At 38.9% G+C, this 21,181-nt stretch overlaps 1 protein-coding gene across 1 annotated transcript in view; it reads right to left on the reverse strand.

The window, feature by feature from the left end:
* The window catches only part of NCKAP5 (NCK associated protein 5), a 729,314-nt gene that overhangs the window by 173,615 nt on the left and 534,518 nt on the right, over positions 1-21,181 (reverse strand). Inside the window, exon 9 of the mRNA XM_042948658.1 lies at positions 15,361-15,480. Within this exon, the coding sequence (XP_042804592.1) occupies positions 15,361-15,480 (120 nt within the window). The remainder of the gene's footprint in view (positions 1-15,360; positions 15,481-21,181) is intronic.

A 21,181-nucleotide genomic window follows, 5' to 3' on the forward strand; every position in this document is an offset into this window, starting at 1 on the left:
AAAACCTGTGTCCTCAGTAGGTGATCAATGAATTGTTGCTGAAATAATGAATACAGCAATATATTCTGGCTGTACTGGGAATATGACTGTGAAGTCTTGTACCAGGTGTTCTGAGCATGTACATCATATTGTAAGATAAACCCACCCTCTCTAGAGCCAAGAAAGAAAAGCAGGTTGAAGACCAAATACAACCCACAGATGTTTTATTGGAGCTCTTTGGTATTACCAAATAGTTAAGTTGGGTGCCTATGTTTAAAAATTGAGAGACTGACCACAAAAGTCTGCATTTCCAGGTTGTTAAAATACCTAAAGCTATGGAAACACCTCATCAGCATTTCTATGTGGTCACAACTGGCTGGAGCTGGCAGTGGAGTACACAAAGTCCTTTGCTTATTCCTTCGACTGGCTCAGCCCCTCATGGCATTTCAGTTCGCCATGTTGGTCTTATGGCTTGAGATTTTTCAATGTCTCAGGTAGGAGGATGGTTTATGCAGAGGCAGCTGTACGCTCTTGAAAGCGATATTTGGGACACATCTAGTTTTAGGAGGCTACAAAGAACATGAAGCCAGGTGCCTTCCATTAAGTAACTTAAAATTTGGGTAGGGGGTTGGGACAGGAGAGAGAAAAACTCATACCTCTGAAAAAATATAGAAACATCAGTTCCTCGGCTAAAGGCATATCTATGCAACAAAATTCTCTACAGCTCCAGGGAACAAACAATTCCAAGATGAAACACAGATGAGACCCTGAGGTCTCACTGGCAACAGAAGACATAAAGCAAATGCAAAAAACAAAAGAAACAACGTCAACAAAACTACAGTTCACTTAAAAGGAGAGATGAAGTTCTCCTCAGCTGTTCCAGCTTATCTCAACACAATATTGCAAAGTCTTTCTTCTCTTGTGTGCACAGTACCCTAAGGACTGTGCACACTTCCTTCTTTCTTTTCCACTCCTCATGGTGGCCTCATTTGTGAAGCCATTTCCTTCTAAGCTCCTCTGTTGGCAAGCCTTTCCATGTGCCTCAGAGATTCACTCAATCCTTAATTCACTCTACATTTACTGAGGCTCACCTTTGTTTAAGTTAAGTACTGGGAAGATTCTAAGGTCAATAAGGCAAGGTTGTGGTCCCTATGAAGATAAAAGCTAAAGCAAGCAAGTGAAGACTAGCAGTCATACCCTGACTTCCTTATAAAAGACCACTTGTACCCCTGACCGTTACATAATGGTGACAAGAAGCACATCATAACACAGCATTTAGACATGATACATGGACAATTAAGGCCAGGGCCAACTGACTTGGGAATGAAGAGTAAACACGTATGAAAATAAAGTAGCCTACTTACAAGGTGACATATCAGTACAGCCTGGAACCTGGTGAGCAAGGTGTGTGTAGGACACGGAGGGGTGGGGATGGAATGATTTTATTCCAGGAGCACTTCCAAAGCATATACATATAAAACAGGATTGGAAGGAGGAGGGAGACCTTCCCCATGCCTTCACATCTTTGCACAGGCTGTTTCTTCAGGCTTGTGTTTATATTCTTCCTCGTCCCCTAACAAACGTCTATTCATGTTTCTAGACTCACAAGGAGGCATTCCTTCCTCTGTTAGTCCTTCCCAAAGCCCCTGACCCACCAGGGTTAGTCCTCCTGCCCTGCTGCCCTGACCCTGTAGCATCTCATGCGCCTCTCACCACAGCACCACATTCTCCTTGGTACTTATGGACTACAACTGCTGAGGAAATGCATTTCACCACCGAATCCCCAGCACTAACCTACATTTGGTGCTTCAGATTGATTAAGTGAAAGAAGAGGGATAGCAGGGGTGGATGGGAGGGGTGGGAGGAACAGCATTTCCAACAGGGGAATGACATACAAAATGGAACAGTTGAAGGAAAACCTATGTTATGCTCTGTGGAGTGAAAAGTGTTTCTGCTTGGCTAAAGTAAAGAATTTGTGTCAGAAAGGGAAAAAAAAAGAAAAATGAAGTTGTTGGGGGTGAAGCAAGTCTATAGACGGCCTTGGATACATTACAAAGAGGGGAAAATCACATCTTGCCATAACCTGAAGATTCTTCCCCATATTCTCTGCTACTCTTACTTGATTCCAAACCAACCTTGCATGGGGCATCTAATAATTGAGAACCCTGCCCTGCAGAAGCTGTGTGATCTTTCAAAGTGTCCTTTGCTTCTCAGAAAGGCCATTCTCCATACTCCAGACAAGTGAATACCCTTCCCAGAGCTTATTGCATGAGAACCCCTGCCGCACATTCCTACTATGTTTTCACGTTTAACAGATACCCACAATGAAGCCACCAAAGTTCTCTGATCACGCAGGATAACAAATCACCACTGGCGGTGCTCTGCCATCCAGGCTCTGGTGTCACTCACCATCCCTACAATATCATGACAGACTCCTCCTGTCATCCTGTGGTTATTTCTAAATTAGACACCGAGTCCATAGAGCAGAGCCAGAGGCCCCTCCACACCTGGCACAGAACAGTCCTGAGGGAAGAGCTGATCAATTTTAGAAACTCATAAGGCAAATTTATATCTTTGCAGGGTGGGAAGCCAGGTAGCTGCTCTAAATATGTATGGATTTTTTTTTTTTTGCCACTTCTCTTGACTCCTTCTTAGCTTGTGGCTCAAGAGAGGCCCAATCAATCCGAATGAAAAGCCTCCAGCTCCAGAAGTGAAGAACCATTGTCCCATTCTTTATCCAGTCCTTTACCCACTCACCTCCTTCTCCCTTGATGCTTTTTGTGTTATTCTAAAGTCTCCTAATTACTTCTTTTCATCTCACTTTTCACCTCAACTCTGTATATTTAGAAAGTACCCTAAAGGCAGGTGTGCACACCTTTTAAAAAGCAAATATGTACAGTTAAAAACATTTAACTGGTTGATGTCTTCTAATTCTCAGAATGACCAAATACCCTGGAGAAGGTACCTTCATGTTGGTTGTTAATTGATTGTTCAGCTCTGGGTAGTTCTGCGCGGCTGTGTTCTTTATGCAATCACAAGTTCTAAGGTAGCAAAGAGTGTAAACGCCTAAAAAAAATCCTTCTTCTCAGAAATAAAGAAAGGATTAAAAGTATAAACTGGGTACCTAGCTACAGCGAAACTAATGGAAAAATATACCTAAGTGGACAGAAAATGGCATAATCTTCAAACTAAGATTACAATCTTATCACAGTTAGAAACATCCCCCTCAAGAAGGAAAAAAAAAAAAAGAGGTTAGAGTGGGAGAGAGCCAAAGCATAAGAGACTCTTAAAAACTGAGAACAAACTGAGGGTTGATGGGGGGGTGGGAGGGAGGGAAGGGTGGGTGATGGGTATTGAGGAGGGCACCTTTTGGGATGAGCACTGGGTGTTGTATGGAAACCAATTTGACAATAAATTTCATATATTGGAAAAAAAAAAGAATGAAAAAAAAAAAAAGAAACATCCTCCTCAATAGTGATGTGATCAAGATGGTGATAGAGGTTGCTCCTGACTTCAGTTCCCCTCACAAGAAGACCAACCATCCCTAGATAGGACACCATTATGAAAGTCCCCAAATACAGGAGTGAGGCGGAAGCAGCCCTTTGGACTACAGAGACCAAGAAAGACCACACTGGAAGGGTAAGAGAAACAACTACACTGTGACTGCATCAACTCTCCAAAAGACTGACAGACCACTGCACCAAGAGGGCCCTTGGAGCCTATGGTTTCTCCAGTGGGAGAAAAAAGAGCCTGAGATAGACATCCAGGTCCCTCAGCATTGTGGGTCACTGCCTGAGAGGTTCATTTGGGTCTCATCCCATGGGGATTGCAGAGGACTCTGTGGAGCTTGAACACTGGAGATCAGATTGGGACAGAAAAGAGGGGCAAGGCTTACAGTCACCAGTGCTTGGATCTGGGCAGACCAAGTTCCTTCATGCAATGGCACCTGAGATTCCAGCCAGTGGGTTTGCCTATCTGCAGAGACAAGCCAGTGACCTCATGCCAGAATACTCAGTATGCAGTTCTGTCCTGTATGGGTCCCTGAACAATGAGCAGTGCCAGCCTCTGGACCTGTTCTGCTATCCCACACAGACAGTGGAGCAGATTTGTAGCCCCAATTACTATTGTAGCTTCCAGCTCCACCTGACAAGGAAACCTAACCAGAGCACCTGGGAAGCTGTGTGCCCATCCTACAATGCCACTTATAATGGCATTTGAACAGAGAGCTCAGCCAGCAGCTCTTACCATCTGCAGAGACCAGCTGGTGGCCTCATACTGCCAGGAAACTTGGTGTACAGTTATGCCTGATTTGAGTCCTTGGTTAGTGAGTTTTCCCAGCTTTGAAACCTGTTCTGCTGTGCCAGCAAGGCAAGGAAGTGGGCTCAAGGCCCCACCTATTGTTGAGTATAGATCTCCATCTTACCTTCCCAGGAAGTATAACTAGAGCATCAGGAGGTTGCATGGCCCACTGTAGAGCCATGTTTTGTAGTGGTACTTAGAAAACCCAGCCAGCAGCTCTGCCCATCATCAGAGCGGATGGCCCTGTCTGACTAGGAGCTCAGTGAACAGTCTTTCCTGATTCTGGTCCACAACTAACAACGTATAACAACTTTGGACCCTGTTCTATGTCCCTGCCTAGGCAGGGAAGAAAATTCACAGGCTTGCTCAACTGCTATGTAGAGCACCCACTCCCACCCAATTAGAAAGCCTAATCAGCAAATGTGGAGCCCATCCTCCAGCTGCATTTTGGAAGGGACCCAAGCCAACAGTTCTATCCAACTGTTCACAGCTAGTGACACTTCCAACCTAAGGTCTAGATCAGTGCCTCACCCAAATGGAGACCCCCCTCAGAGCAAACCCCACTTGCTACCAGCTCGCCTTGCCCAAGAATGCTACCAAAGATATTCAGAAACCTCTTCAGAAACCTATTCAGATATATAAACCTCCTGACAAACAATTAGAATTATCCTCTTAAAGAAGTTTAGTAAACTACAAGAATGCACAGGCAACTACACAAAATTAGAAATACAATGCATAAGCAAAATGAGAAGTTTAGCAAAGATGAAGAAACCATCCAAAAAACAAACAAACAAACAAACAAAAATCATAAAGCTGAAGAATACAATGACTGAAGAATTCAGCAGAGAGCTTCAGCAATAGACTCAACCAAGGAGAAGAGAGAATTAGTAAACTGGAAGACAGGTTATTTGAAATTCTCCGGTCATTGGAGCAAAAAGAAAAAAAGAATAAAAAAGAGTGAAGAAAGCATATAGCACTTATGGCACATAGTCAAGAAAGAACAATAAACACATTAGGAAAATCCCAGAAGTTGAAGATAAAGAGAAAAAGACAGAAAATATATTTAAAGCAAAAATGGTTGAAAACTTCCCAAACCTGGGGAGAGAAATGGACATCCAAATTCATGAAGATCAAAAACTCCTCAATAGGCTGAACCTGAAAAGGCTACACTGACACACATAATAACTAACTTTTCAAGTCAAAGACAGATAATTTTGAAAGTAGCAAGAGAAAAGTGACATGTCACATGCCTGGGAACTTCCATAAAGCTATGGGTGAATTTCTCAATAGAAACTTTGCAAGTTAGGAAAAATGACACACTATATTAAAAATATTGAAAGAAAAAAAACTAAACCCCAAATACTATACCTAGTAAAGCCATCCTTCAGAAATGAAGGAGATAAAGACTTTCCTAAACAAACAAAACCTGAGGGAGTTCATCACCACTAAAACTGTCTTACAAGAAATGCTAAAAGGTGTTCTTTACATGGGAATAAAGGTATGCTAATTAACATTATAAAAACACATATCTGTATGTGCAAAATTCACTGGTAATGATAAATATGTAGTCAAAGACAGATTTTCTATTATTATAATGATGGTGCATGTCCACTTACAACTCTGGTTTTAACATAAAAGAAAATGCATTAAAAATAAACATAAGTACAATAATTTGTTATTGAATATACAATATAAAAATATGTACATTTTAAAATCAATAACCTAAAATGTGACAAGGAGAAAAGAAAGTGTAAAGCTCCCATCTGCTACCCAAGTTTAATTGTTATCAGCCTACAACAGGATATTATAAATATAAAATATTTCAGATAAGCCTCACGGTAACTACAAAGGAAAAACCTATAGCAGTTATACAAAAGATTATGATAAAGGAGTAAAGCATACTGTTACAGGAAGTCAAAAAATCACAATAGATAATAGCAAGATAAAAAGCAAGGAACAAAACACCTACAAAATTAAAAGACAATTAACAAAATGGTAATAGTAAGTCTCTAGCTATCAATAATTACTTTAAACATAAAGTGATTAAATTCTTCAATTAAAAAACTTAGGATGGCTGAATTGAGTCTTATAAAAAAGATCCAATGATATGCTGCCCACAAGAGACTTATTTTGGCTTTAAAGACACACATAGATTGAGAGTAAAAGGATGGAAAAAGGTATTTCAACCATGGTAAACCAGGAAAAAAAAACAAGTAGCTATATTTATTTAAGACAAATGGACTTTATGCTAAAAATGGCCAAAAGAGACAAATAATGTCATTATATAATTATAAAGGGGTCAATCCATCAAGAATATATAATAATTATAAATATTTATGCACCCAACATCGAAACACTCAAATATATAAAGAATATGTTAACATAACTAAAGGCAGAGAGATAGCAGTACAATAATAGAGAACTTCAACACTCCATTCTTAACAATTGATAGATCCTACATACAGAGAATCTATAAGGAAACAGCAGATTTGAACACTATAGACCAAATGGACCTAATAGACACACACAGAACATTCCATCCAACAATAGTAAGATACACATTTTTCTTAAGCACCAAGGGAATATTTCCTAGGATAGATCATATGTGAGAAAACAAGTTTTAGCAAATTTAAGAATATTGAAATCATCCAAGCACTTTTTCTGACCACATTAGTAAGAAACTAAAAATCAGTAACAGGAAGAAAATTAGAAAACTTGCAAATATATGAAAATTAAACAATACACTCCTGAACAACCAATGGATCAAAGAAGAACTCAAAAGATAAATAAAAAAGGTATCTTGAGACAAATAAAAATGAATACACATCAAAACTTGTAGGGCACAGAAAAAGCAGTTCTAAGAGGGATTTTTACAGTGATAAACACATGCATCAAGGAAAAATAACAATCTCAAATAAGTAACCAAACTTAACCCCCAAGGAGGTAGAAAAAAAGAACAAATTGAGCCCACAGTTAGCAGAAGGAAGGAAGTAATTAATATTAGAGGAGAAGTAAATGAAATAGTGAACAGGAAAACAATATAAAAGAATAACAAAACTAAGGTTTGGCTTTTTGAAAAGATAAGCAAAATTTGTAAACATTTAGTTGGACTAACCAAGGAAAAAAGACAGAGTATTCAAATAAAAAAATATAAATTAATGAGGAGACATTATAAATGATAATAAAGAAATACTAAGGATCATAAGAAACTACTCTGAACAGTTAAGTGCCAATAAATTGGACAACCCAGAGAAAAAAACCCAGGAAAAATGTCTAGAAATATGCAACCTAGTACAACTAAATCATGAATAGAAAATCTGAAAAGACCGGTAATGAGTAAAGAAATTGAATCAGTAATCCAAAACTTCCCAATAAAGAAAAGCCTGGGACCAGATGGTTTTGCTGGTGAATTTGACTAAACATTTAAAGAAGAATTAATGCCAATTCTTCCCAAATTCTTCCAAAAAACTGGAGTTTATAGAACACTCCCAAACTCACTTTACAAAGCTGGCACTACCAAGATACCAAAGACAGATAAGGATACTACCAGTAAAGAAAACTACAGGCCAATATCCCTGATGAATGTTGACAAAAAAATCTCAACAAAATACTTGTAAACTAAATTCAACAGCAAATAAAATAGATCATACACCATGATCAGCTGGGATTGATCCCTAAGGCACAAAAGTTTCAATGCATGAGAATCAATAGAAGTGATACATCACATTAATAAAATAAAAGATAAAATCATATGATCATCTTAGTAGGGACAGAAAAAGCATTTGACAAAATTCAATGTTCATTTATGATAAAAACTCTCAACAAACTGGGTGTGGAAGGAACATACCTCAACATAATAAACACCACAAGCTAACATCATTCTCACTGGTGAAAGATTTTTCCTCTAAAATTAGGAACAAGACAACGGTGCCCACCCTCACCACCCATATTCAACAGAGTATTGGAAGTTTAACCAGAGCATTCAGTCAAGAAAAATAACTAAAAGCCAATGGAATCAGAAAGAACCAAGTAAAACTGTCTCTATTTGCAGATCCAACAAGCAATTAGACTTAATGAATTCAGTAAAGTTGCAGGATACAAAATCAACATAAAACATGAGTAGCATTTCTACACACAATGAATTATCAGAAAGAGAAATGAAGAAAACAATCCCAGTAACAATATCATGAAACCAATAAAATACTTACAAATGGATCTAACCAAAAAGGTGAAAAATTTCCAAACTGAAACTATTAAACACTAAATTTAGAAAGAAATGAAAGAAAACACAAATAAATGGAGATACTGATGCTCTTGGATTGGAGAAGCTAATTTTGTTAAAATGTCCATATTACCCCAAATCATGTATAGGTTTAATAAAATCTCTATCAAGATTTCAGTGGTATATTTTACAGAGATAGAAAAAAAATCCTGAAATTAGTTTAGAACCACAAAAGACCCCGGAGAGCCAAAATAAGCCCGAGAAAAAAGAAGTAAGCTGGAGGCATGACATTTCCAGATTTCAAATATATTACAAAGCTACAGGACTGAATTTAAATGTTATTGGTAGAAAAATAGACATATAGATGAATGGAACAAAAGTGAGAGACTCTTCCCACCACCCCACCAAAAAAACCCCATGCATATATGGTCAACTAATATCTGTCAAGGGAGCCAAGAGCACTCAATGGAGAAAAGACAGTCTTCAATAAATGGTGTTGAGAAAATTGGATATTCACATGCAAAAGAATGAAACAAACAAATAAAAACTCCTATTTTATACCATGCACAAAATCAACCTGAAATGTCAGTGTACAGGCTTAAATATAAGACCTGAAACCATTAAACTTCTACAAGAAAACACTGGGGGAAAAAAAGCTCCTCAAAATTGATATGGGTAATGATTTGTTGGATATGAAACCGATAGCACAAGCGACAAAATCAAAAAGAAACAAGAAAGACCGCATCAAACTAAATGATTCTTCACGGCAAAACAAATGATAAAGAAAGAAAGAGAGAAAGAAAGAAGGAAAGAAAGAAAGAAAGAAAGAAAGAAAGAAAGAAAGAAAGAAAGAAAGAAAGAAAGAAAAAGAAAAGCCAACTTATGGAATGGGAGAAAATATCTGCATATCATGTTTCTGATAAGAGGTTAATATCTAAAATATATAAGAAGCTCATGCAACACAATAACAAAAAATCAAGTAACCCCATTTAAAAATGGGCAAAGGGCCTGAATAAACATTTTTCCAAAGAAGCTATTCAAATAGTCAACAGGTACATGTTTGATATAACTAATTACCAGCGAAATTCAAATCAAAACCACAAGCTATCATCTGATACCTGTTAGAATGCGTATTACCAAAAAGACAAGAAATAACCATGGAGGTTCCTGAAAACATTAAACATAAAATAATCATATGATCCAGCCACTTCTGGGCAAATGTCCAAAGAAAACAAAATCATTATCTCAAGGAGGTATCTGCACACTCATTTTCATTTCAGCATTACTTACAATTGCCCAGAGATGGAAACAGCACAAGTGTTCATTAATGAATGAATGGATAAAGAAAATGTGATACACACACACACACACACACACACACACAATCCAATGACACATGAATGAACAAAAAAAAATGTAATATGGGGCACCTGGTTGGCTCAGCTGGTTAAGTGTCCGATACTCTTGATTTCACCTCAGGTCATGACCTCAGGGTCATGAGATCAAGCCCTGTGTCAGGCTCCATGTTAAGCATGGAGATTGCTTAAGATTTTCTCTTAAGAATGGAATATATACATATATTCATATATATATATATATATATATATATATATATATATATATATATATGTATATATATGGAATATTATCAGCCACAAAAGAGAAAATCCTGGCATTCTGACAACATGGATGGACCTTGAAGTCATTATGCTAAGACAGAAAAAGACAAATACCATACGATCTCACTTATATGTGGTGTGCAATAAAAGAGAACTCATAGAAACAGAAGAGATTGGTTGTTGCCAGAGGTTGAGGGTGGGAGGTTGGGGGAAACTGGTGATGGTGGTCAAAACTTCCAATTATAAGATACATAAATCCTGGATATATAATATACAACATAGCGACTAGAATTGACAATATTGTATTGTATATTTGAAAGCTGCTAAGTAAGTAGATTGTAAATTTCTTATCACAAGGAACAAATTATAACTATGTGAGATGTTGGATGTTAACTAAACCTACTGTGGTGATCATTTCATAATATTTATGTGTATAGAATCATTCTGTTATATACCTTAAACCTATACAACGTATGTCAGTTATATCTTAATTACTCTGGAAGGAAAAATAATAAAGAAAATGACATTGTTGCACACACAAAAAACACAAACAAAAGAAAATTCTTCCCCCCTCAAATTATATCCCATAAAAAGGTCTGTAATTAAGTGTTGAACAATCACTAAGTACATACAATGAATACATATTATGAACAGTGATAATATCGGTGGGAGGTAAAATGCCACATTCAGCATGGTTCTTGCCCTCATAGAGATTGAAAGGAAAGGTTAGCATAAAACCACAGTTCCTGGCATTTCCACTACATGCCTTCCACCATCCCTGCCATGAGAGATTAGGATTATATAATTCCATACATGACCATGACCTGCTTAATTGTGTGGGATGGGTCATCAATACTAACGGAGCTTCAGCAAGGGGAAAGTTCCAGGAGCACTGCCATGGCCCTGGGGTCCTTGAAAGCTGGCAGCACCAGCCTAAGTCTCAGAGAATGGGATTCATTGTTGTGGGTAGGTGGAGAGGCCAGTGTACAGTGTATTCTCCTGTCAAATCAGACTGTTGAAATAGATTTACACTCTGAAAATAAAGATTTAGGGGAGAAAAAAATAAACAGAAGTACAAGAGAATTTTAAAATCCTCTAATATCATATGAAATAATACCATAAAACAAAACACTAGCAAAAAAAAACACTCTAGGAAGTGACAGCAAATGTTTACACCTTGGTTCTAAGCTGTCAGATTCTCAACTGTTTGCGTGAATAATCTATATTACGTCATTTCTTTTCTTTCTATTTTGGCCTAAGGATATGGGTATTAGGACCCTTTGAAATATCCAATGAGAAGGAAAAGAAAAGAAAAACTGTGTTAGGCAAAAAAATATGAGAATAATGTTTTATCAGAATAAGGATTACACGGTGTCCAAAATAAGACAAAAACAGAACACACAGGAGAGGGGAAAATCATGGATGCCACAAATCAAGAGGCTTTCAGAAATGTGTAAATATGGTCGTTGCCTTGTTGTGATTTCACTGCAGAAGCCCTCTGATCCGACCTGATCACATGGTCCAGTTAATCAAAATGTCAGTTACAGTATGGAATCAGAAGTTCCTCATGATCATTTGTATTCCATAGAGGGAGCACAGAAGGGAGGGGGAAAGGAGGGACCTGAGCCAGACCATGGGTTTAGATTCCCACTCTGTCAACTACCAGCTGGGGGACTTTGTGCCTAACAGTCCCCATTTGTAAAAATGGGTGCAATGATACTTCCTGCCTCATAGGATTGTAATGGAGACTAAACTGGTGAGCATTGTAAAGGCTGTAGAACAGTATCCTACATATGGTAAGCACTATGCGTTTGTTAAATAACATTGTTGGTAGGGCCAAGGCCACTTCTTTGCCTGGGGATCCTATTATTAGAGTTTGTTTTTTCAGGAGGGAGGGATATCAAACACATGCTTTATGCGTTGTCTATGCATATGTCTTTGTTTTGGGTTTTCTTAACAATGTAACAAGAACTTAAAATGATTTCCGAAGCAATATGCATACAGAATGCCTCCACAGTTAATATAATTCTCCAGCTCCCATAATTTTTTTAGTTAGGCACCTATATTTCATTTGATCATAAACATTTATTTAGTGACTTGCCTTTATAGATGGCTTTCAAGTATTCAACTTTGTTTTATATAAACAATTCTTACTGTACCCTATTTCATCCCTATATAGTAGTTTAAAAATTACATAATTGCCATTTTAAGTACTACTTGCCTAAACATACTGAGTCACAAAGATGGCTCATTTATGGTAAGAATTCAACTCACCTCACAAGAGAAGTAAAGACACTTAGTAAAGAGTTCTCTACCAGTTTCCAATGTCTGATAAAATGACTGTTGTTTAACATGATTTACAAAAGGAAATGGTGAACGTTGGTTAATGGGCTCAAATAAGGTTAGTTAGAGACTCAAGTTCCATTAAGAACACTACCTTGGAATTTTATTTGCTGTACTGGCTTCTCAAGTCTTTAGAATTTAGCTCAACTTGTTTATTTTAATAAAGGGCCTTGCTACTGTGATTTGTTACCGCCCCTAGTCCCAGAAATACCATTCTGGAAACTGGAATCACCACAGAACATTACTGCTATTCTTAAGAATTTAATTTTCAGGTTAGTTTCTCCCCCCCACCCTGTCTCCAGCATGTACCTGGTCCCTTTATAAATTTCCCAGATTTTTGTAAACTAGCCCATAGAACTTCTTTTTTGTTTCTCCTATACACAAAAAATTGCTACATAATATCTATGTAACCTCATTTTCTATTTCTCAGGACAAAGAACTGACTGGTTCTTATGAATTATTTCCTTTTCTACTTTTTACAGTCTATCTCCTAAAATCATAATGGGTTCAACAATCTTCTTTCTGTATTTCTCTTCAAGTGGGCACTTTACATTGTAGATAATCATTAGGCCGTATTCGGCAGGGAGCAACTAACACAGGTTTCTATGACATACAGAAAACTAGTTAGAAATGTACTGTACTGAGTCTCCAGTCTATGGGCAGAAGCTGTAAGGTCAATAATGTTTGGAACCAGGGGCGCTGGTGGATTTGCAATGCCCCAAAGCCACACACTCCAAAAGGTTCGGCTGGATGGGCACGACTGGGGAGCTCCAAAGCATCCACATATGACAGGAAAAGTTCAGAAGAAGTGAGGGCATAAACTTCCCTTAGGTGTATGCAAAATAACTCCCAACTTACAGAATATATTGGTGTCATTTATTCATTATTCCGTTCAACAAATAATTAAAGTGCTTCCATAGGTGCAAAGCACATACAGCCTGTTTTTATTTTTAGCCAGTGCTCCACCGTGTGTATTTGTGCCACCAGACAATGAAAAATGCAAGTCACATAATTAACAGACCCCCTGAAAAGCCAGAAACTCCGTCTATCTGTGATAGATGGTAGAGCGCAGGCATCCCGCTTTCTACCATTCTTCTTTACAGAACCATTAGCAACCTATCTTTTAGAAATGTTATTCAAATTAGAATGGCTCCCGAAAGTGAAGACTATTTGGGGAGGAATACAAAGTGGGTTGGCTGAAAATACCCAGTGAATAAACACTGAGTTCTATTGTTAGCATACGCATCATTCTCTGCCATTTGGATACGGATTTCAGAAATTTGTGACAACCAATGAAAAAGTTTAAATATCCATGGCACATGTGTTTACTCTGGAAATAAGCCACCATGATTCATAAACAGAGACGATAGATCCTTAAACATTGTTCTCAAAAAGCCTGAAGTTAAACTAAGCAAAATGGAAAAATTCATGTACATGCAACAGCTGTTAAAAGTAATTATAATATTGGATCTTGATACGAGAGCAAAAGAAATACAACTTTTTACAGATGCAAGATTCTCTATGATAAACATTTGTTGTGGTTGGGACCAGGAAACAGAGATAGACCAATTTTTTTCTGCATAATTTTTGAGTCATAAATTATGAATGATGCTGTAACAGATAAAGCAGAGAGGAAATTAATTTAGGAGATGAGATCTATTGTGCAATTCAGAGGCTGGTTTTAATTTGGGGAGGGGGAAATTATATTTTGATGTTCGGCTTTACCAAACATCTTTCTTTCCCTGAAATAACCTGCAATTTCTCATTATTTCCCTGAGGAGTCAAGGAAAAATGTTCATACCAAAGTTCAAAGGGTAAATTAGCAACAATGTCCCAGCCATATGGAAAAGTGTTGTCCTGTAGAACTTCCTATGGTGATGAAAATGTCCTATTTATGCACCTTCCAAAATGGTAGTCACTGTCCATATGTGGCTTTTCAACACTTCAAATGTGGCTAGTATGTCACAGGAACTTAATTTTAATTTAATTTTCAATTTCCATGGCACCACATGGTTAGTGGTTACTGTGCTGGGCAGTGCAGTCTAGAGCATACCTCTGTCTTTTCCCTTTCTCTCAGCCAATTAGGCCAGACAGCTGGGGATTATTTTTTGTACGTTGCCCCTGTGAAGCCTAACCCTTTGCTAGCTTAGCCTCAGAAGGGCTCTAAGCAAGGCTCATGGGAGCTTGTCTGAGCAAATATACACATTAATAGGATTTGAAAAAACCCAGAAAACAGCAAAGATCAGCCTTCCAGACCCCTTTGCCAATTCATTTGTCTCCCTACAAATCAGATATAGTCTCTGGTGCTTTTTCAGGGATGGCTTCAAAATGATTCAAATGGCTTGACTTTCCATGACTTTTCATGTTATGAAGGAAAGTAAAGAAGGAGCTCAGGGAGAGCATTTAGATAAAGGCAACCTGAAAACACTGAGGCAGGATATAGGAGGAATCGTGTGTGAGCAGGAACTCTGCACAGAGAGAGGTATGAAAGAAAAACAAATCCCAGAAGAATTTTTGACTACAGAGGGAATGAAATGAAGAAATGTGCTGTGGCATTGCATAAAACTCTTCTTTGCTTATCATGGAACGCAAGATTACTAACATTAGTCCCCAAAGTAATCAATTATTTCCTGACTCTATTCCAAAGTTTACTACAGGACACCTTCTGTCCCTTTTACCTGTTTATTATTTGTTGATGTATTTCTTTATCTAAACATAGCTTTAAAAAGTCAGCAATTTAAGAGACATTCAATTTTAAAGACATTCCTTGAAAAGGAAAAGAATCAGGGTTCTGATACACTATGCCTTGCCTATGGAGATCCTGGAAACTTTCAAACTAAAGTAACTTCTTGTCAATAGCATTTCAGTAGCAAAGATTGTTTCCACATAAGCACATACCTGAAGGAGTAGATCAGAAGTTGGTCTGATTCGCTGTTGGAACAGGATGCTTAACGTTCGATTCTGTTGTTCTAAATCAAACACTCTTGTTTTCAACTTTACACATTCCTCCCTTAGATCCTACAACAAACACAGTGAAAGAAAAAAAAAGTCCATAACTGAAAGACACCCTTGCATATTATAACCATATTTTATCTGATATTTCAGACACATTAGTACAAAAACAGTATTTTTATCCTTCAAAGCCCCCAGGAATAAATCACACACGATGCTTTCTTCCACAGCCCATTGTCTGATAGAATTATTATGTGCAGGGAAGACCAATTTGAAAAAAAAAAAGTACCTTGAAATCAGAAGTGCATTAATCTAGTATGCTATTTTTGAAGATGGTAAATGCTAGCGATATGAAGTCAATTTAAGTTTCCACCTATATATTTTGCCTTTTCACTGTCTTCATAAAAGCAATCATAAAGCACAAACCACAAGGACAATAATGTTTTTGCAGTGAATAGAGATGTGATGAACTAAAGAAACTATCACTTTTGATAGAGCCTTTTGCTGTCATTTGTGGAAACAAGTTGGAATTTTCAATGCTGGGGCTAATAGAGCCAGTGATGCATTTAGTGAGAGAGAGGCAACTCTGAAGTGAAGGCTTTAAAAGGCCACTTGAAACTGCTCATGCTCTGAACTAGTGCATTTCCATGTGTTTGGAGGGGTTCATCTTGGTGCTGGGGAAGAAGTTGAGTAACCGTACCTGGGCATCCTTCTGGAGCAGCACTTTCGAATAGTTCAAAGACCACAGAGACCTTGTCCCCAGCTTTCATGAGGGAGGCTAAGGCACAGGGGCTTTAGGATTCTCTGGAATATACCAAGGAGCTGTCCTGCAAACCAATTTGTGATAACGATACGTGCAGTGCTTAAATGTCTACACCCTCTTTGATGGGGGTTGAGAAGACCAAGTAGAATAATGTCCCAATTCAGAGTTCTTTGAAAGCTGACCCTTTCTTACATGTCAAACTTGATATTTCTCTATTTCTTAATTTCTTTTTTTTAAAGGCATCTGCTCTTGCCATATGAAGAACAACTGTCTGCTGTTTCGTTCTCAAATGCTCTCATGCACTCCTGCTACCCCCTGCCCCCACTTGCCATCATGTTCCCTTCTCATCTACCTCATTGTTCATTGTGACTGGTGTCCATTTCAAAATCTGTATCCTCTCTGACACTTCTTTAAAAAGTTTATTTTGAGAGAGAGTAAGTGTACACATAGGGGAGGGGGAGGGACAGAGAGACAGAGGGAGAATTCCAAGCAGACTCCACACTGTCAGCACGGAGTCCGATGTGGGGCTCGAGCCCACAAACCATGAGACCGTGACCTGAGCCAAAGCTGGATGCTCACAACTGAGCCACCCTGGCTCCCTTCCTCTCTGATACATTTATCTGGCATCCCCCAAAGACCATTACTTTTTCTGAACTCCAGTAAGCCTTCAGTACCTCTTACCGGACATTTAGTATACACTGCTTTGTACTGATTTCATCTTTCATGCTCTAGACTTATCTTGTCAATTAGATGGCACATCCCTCAAAGGCAGGCATAAGAAGACAGACCAATAAACAACACCACAAGTAGTTTGTCCTTTCACTCTTTTATTCCATAACCTGGCAAAGCACCACATACAGTATGACCTTAATAAACTGTGTGATTATTTTGGTAACCGGGATGATGATGATGCCAAATTCTATTCTCTAGTGTTAGTGTGACTGAGGCTTTAAGTTTCTCAGCACTTCTAGTTTGTGCTTCTATATATTCTGATGTGGGACAGCTACAGCCTTGCTAAAGCTCTGCAAGGAAGAGAGAGAGCATCAGGCAACAGCTCTGATCCCCAGGCCCTAAACAAGAGTCACACAGGTGAGTGTGCCTGTCCATTAACCTTGTGTCAACCTAAGTGTGAAGCCAGACAGTTCTAGCTTCTGAAGCTTTACCAGAGCCTCATTATATCCAGTTGTATTTCTTCTATTTACAGAGGGCAGGGAAATAGGCCAAGGTGTGGCTCACGGCACAACTTACACTCTCCTCATATTTTTAGTTAAATGGGTAGAGTTTATGCATAGGATGGTTACAACTGATTATAACCTACAAATGCAGAGCATAGAAAAAGAAATGTCATGTTCTTTTAGGCAACCAGGTCCAAGATATAGGAAGGCAGCAGACATTCAAGGCAGGGGCAGAAGTGTGTGCGCGAAGGGTGCTTGGGTGGCTTAGTCGGTTAAGCACCTGACTTTGGCTCAGGTCATGATCTCATGGTTCATGAATTTGAGCCCTGCGTGAGGCTCTGTGCTGACAGCTCAGAGCCTGGAGCCTGCTTCGGATTCTGTGTCTTGCTCTCTGTCTGTCCCTCCCCCACTCACACTATGTCTGTCTGTCTGTCTGTCTCTCTCAAAAATAAACAAACATTAAAAAAAGTGTATGTGCACATGAGCAATATGCATTTGGCAGAGGCCACTTTGGGGGCCAAGGCACCGCTCAGATTAAAGGCTAAACTTGTTTCCTTTATTTAGAATTCAACCTCTCTCTGTGTCTCACTTATTCTACTTTTTTCTCTTAACATGCCTATAACTCCTCTGCACCCAAACACTAATTGTTTTCAGTACTGGTAATTAAGTAATTAATAAAACTTGACTGTGAGGTAAATAAATATTAATAGTACCTATTGTGTTGCAAAACATAATCATTCTCATCTGCAGGTGAAGAAATGCAAGTAGAAACACACAGGTGAGGGTTTGCAAGAAAGGAGACCTGTAAGGAATAGCACTGATGATTTTTTTGCAGCAAAACTGAGATACCTTGAAACAGTTCTTCAGATGGGTAGAAAGAAAAGAACGGAAAAGAAAAGAAAAAGAAAGAATACACACACACACACACACACATCAGGCTATTCTATAGAGATTTTTGGTACAGGTGCCCAAATTTCAATGGCCATTACTGTTACTTAAGATGGTAAAAGTTCATTTAGCAGGGACACGAATTAGTGACCTGGAAAACTGTTCATTGCTCTTGGCTCATCTAGATCAGCGCATGGCAGAGGGGGAAATAGAAGGCTTTAGGAATGTGACCATGGTCTTACGATTGTTGACAAACAGAATTGAGCTGGTCTGAGAATCTGTTGACATAAAAACTCATAATTGCCTATATTGTTCTAAATTCTTGTTCTCTTTACTTAAGTCATGGATGGTAAGTGATGTCAGATAGTTATTATCTTAAGAAAATGTATTAAAAACCATGGATGTGTGCCCATGTGCACACACATAAGCACAACCAGACTGGGCAGATGGAAAGAGCACGAGAGAAAAACAGTAATTTCTCTTACCACTACTAGGCTGCGGCCTAGGCTGACATAAAGGGACATATGACACATATAGGCTGGCTACAAGAACCATTATTTTGACCCTGACAGTTATAGAGGTGAGACCTAGACTATCCTTCTGGTAAGGCGTTAGAAACAAATGAATTCTCCTCTGCTTAGATGCTATCACTGGTTCACAGTGGGGGCTGGGCCACCTGTTCTCTTTCACATCCTTCTTTTTCTTTTTTCCTAGCATGTTCCAGGCCTCAAGACGAGTACCCCAGTGAAAATATAGGGTTGTGTCTTCTGAAATGAGAAAGAGACCTTATATAAAATTTTATTTGGGGGAAAATGATGCCAACAGTTTGACTACATTTAATCTCACATAAGAAAGTACATGGGTCTGTGGGTCAAGAAAATAGCCAGACCTGTTTTCCTTGCAATCTACATGTCACTAACAATTGAAAATAGTAAGAGAGTAAAGCTGAATACAAGGGCAAAATATACTGAGCAATACTGGTCTAAAGGACCCTGTGTGTCTTCATGATCTCAAACCATAACTTCCCTGGAGTATCCATACACTATAATCCTGGTAAGTTTCATCTGCATTTGGGGCTAAAGAAGATTCTGGATCTACTTCTATATAGTACCTATGAGTATAGCTGCTTTAATGCATTTAGAGCTAAACCATTATCCATTGAAGTCAATTTAATAACATGTTGACTGCTTAGGAGTAGGACATATACTGACATCACTAGAGTATTGTTGAAAACTGTATCTGATTTTGTCATGCAAAAATGATACTATAGTGGTAAAACTGCTTAAGATGGAATGCATATCATGGGAATACACATCAGATTGGGAGTTAGGGGTCTGGACTCTGGTCCTCGTTACCCGTACGACCTTGAAGATGTAATTTATTCTGGTTTTGTCTCAGTTCCTTTACCTATAAACTGAGCGACTGCACAAAACAGCGCTTTCAAGAGAATGAAAGTCTCAGCTGCTTCGTGAGATGGCTTTTCAAGTGTCATCTAATTCCTTCCCTGAAGCTTAATGGCCACCATACCTACCTGCTTCTCCTTGTAACAGTCCTTCTCAGTGGCTGTCACTGATATATCCCTATCTTTTCCTAAGATGCCAAGACTTCTGTAAAAAGAAAAGCCCTTTCTCAGACTAACCAAGGGCCTCAACATCAAATATCTAAAAGGCACGGCAGGTAACAGAGATATGTGCCTGCATCAGGCCAGCCCTAATGAACAGGGAGTCGTTAGTCCTGTGGCAAACTGAATACTGCAAGCCTTCATCCCAAAGGCATTTGGATTAGAACATCATTAATCTGGGTGATGGCTGAATAGTTTATGTAATCATAGTAAATTAAGCCCATTACCAAAGCTAGTTGACAATCTCAGTATTAAATGCTTGTTAATAAGGTCCCTGGCAAGTGTGAGATTCTAGGGTCCAAAATAAGATGGATTCTGAGAAAGCCCAACTCCAGATTTCCAGAGTCAGTTTTGACTCCAATATATGCTTTGGAGATCTCACATGGTTTCCTTGCTAGCCAGAACTGGAATGTTCCCAGAAGTTTTAAGAAATCCATTGGCTCCCTCACCTTTTTGTTCTATTTCCTGCGATCTCAACTAATAATTGAATTTCAATCCATCTGTTGATTTCCACAGCCTCATCCCTGGCTGCTGAGCTACAGTGGGGAAAAACAGTAAGTGATCCAATGGAATCTTGGGGGCTGAACACCGCAAAAGGAAGGGGATGGATTTGGAGTGTAATAACCTTAGGCTGAACATATGGGCTTTGCCACTTCCTGCAATCAGAGCTATGGGAGCACTATTTCCTTAGTCCTATCTTAACAGGGTTGCGGTGAGAACAAAATGACTTAGTGCATTTAAAGTGCTTGGGGCGCCTGGGTGGCTCAGTCGGTTGAGCCGCCGACTCCGGCTCAGGTCATGATCTCACGGTCCGTGAGTTCGAGTCCCGCGTCGGGCTCTGTGCTGACAGCTCAGAGCCTGGAGCCTGTTTCAGATTCTGTGTCTCCCTCTCTCTGACCCTCCCCCGTTCATGCTTTGTCTCTCTCTGCCTCAAAAATAAATAAACGCTAAAAAAAAAAATAAAAAAAAAAAGTGCTAGACGTGAGGTATGAGTCCTTGTAAGTGCACAGTAAACATGAACATATCCTCTCCAGGGGACTGGATCCTGCACACACCAGAGCCAGCCAGGTAGACACAGGTGGCCTGACTGCCCCTCCACAAGGGACAAGGGATATATGTAGAAGTTTGGAGTTCTTTCAGACACAAGCTACAGAACTCTGTTTTGCATCTACCCAGTGGCTGCACTGCTGGGTTCTACCACACAGAAACTTATGCCGTGTAGGAAAAGAAAACAAAAAACAAAAAACACCATATAAATAGTTGCTTATTCTAAAGAACATGCAGACAAAGCTAAAGTTGATATGCTGGAAAATGGCTACA

The sequence above is a fragment of the Panthera leo genome, chromosome C1 (genome assembly GCF_018350215.1).
Source record: "Panthera leo isolate Ple1 chromosome C1, P.leo_Ple1_pat1.1, whole genome shotgun sequence".
Lineage (NCBI taxonomy): Eukaryota > Metazoa > Chordata > Mammalia > Carnivora > Felidae > Panthera > Panthera leo.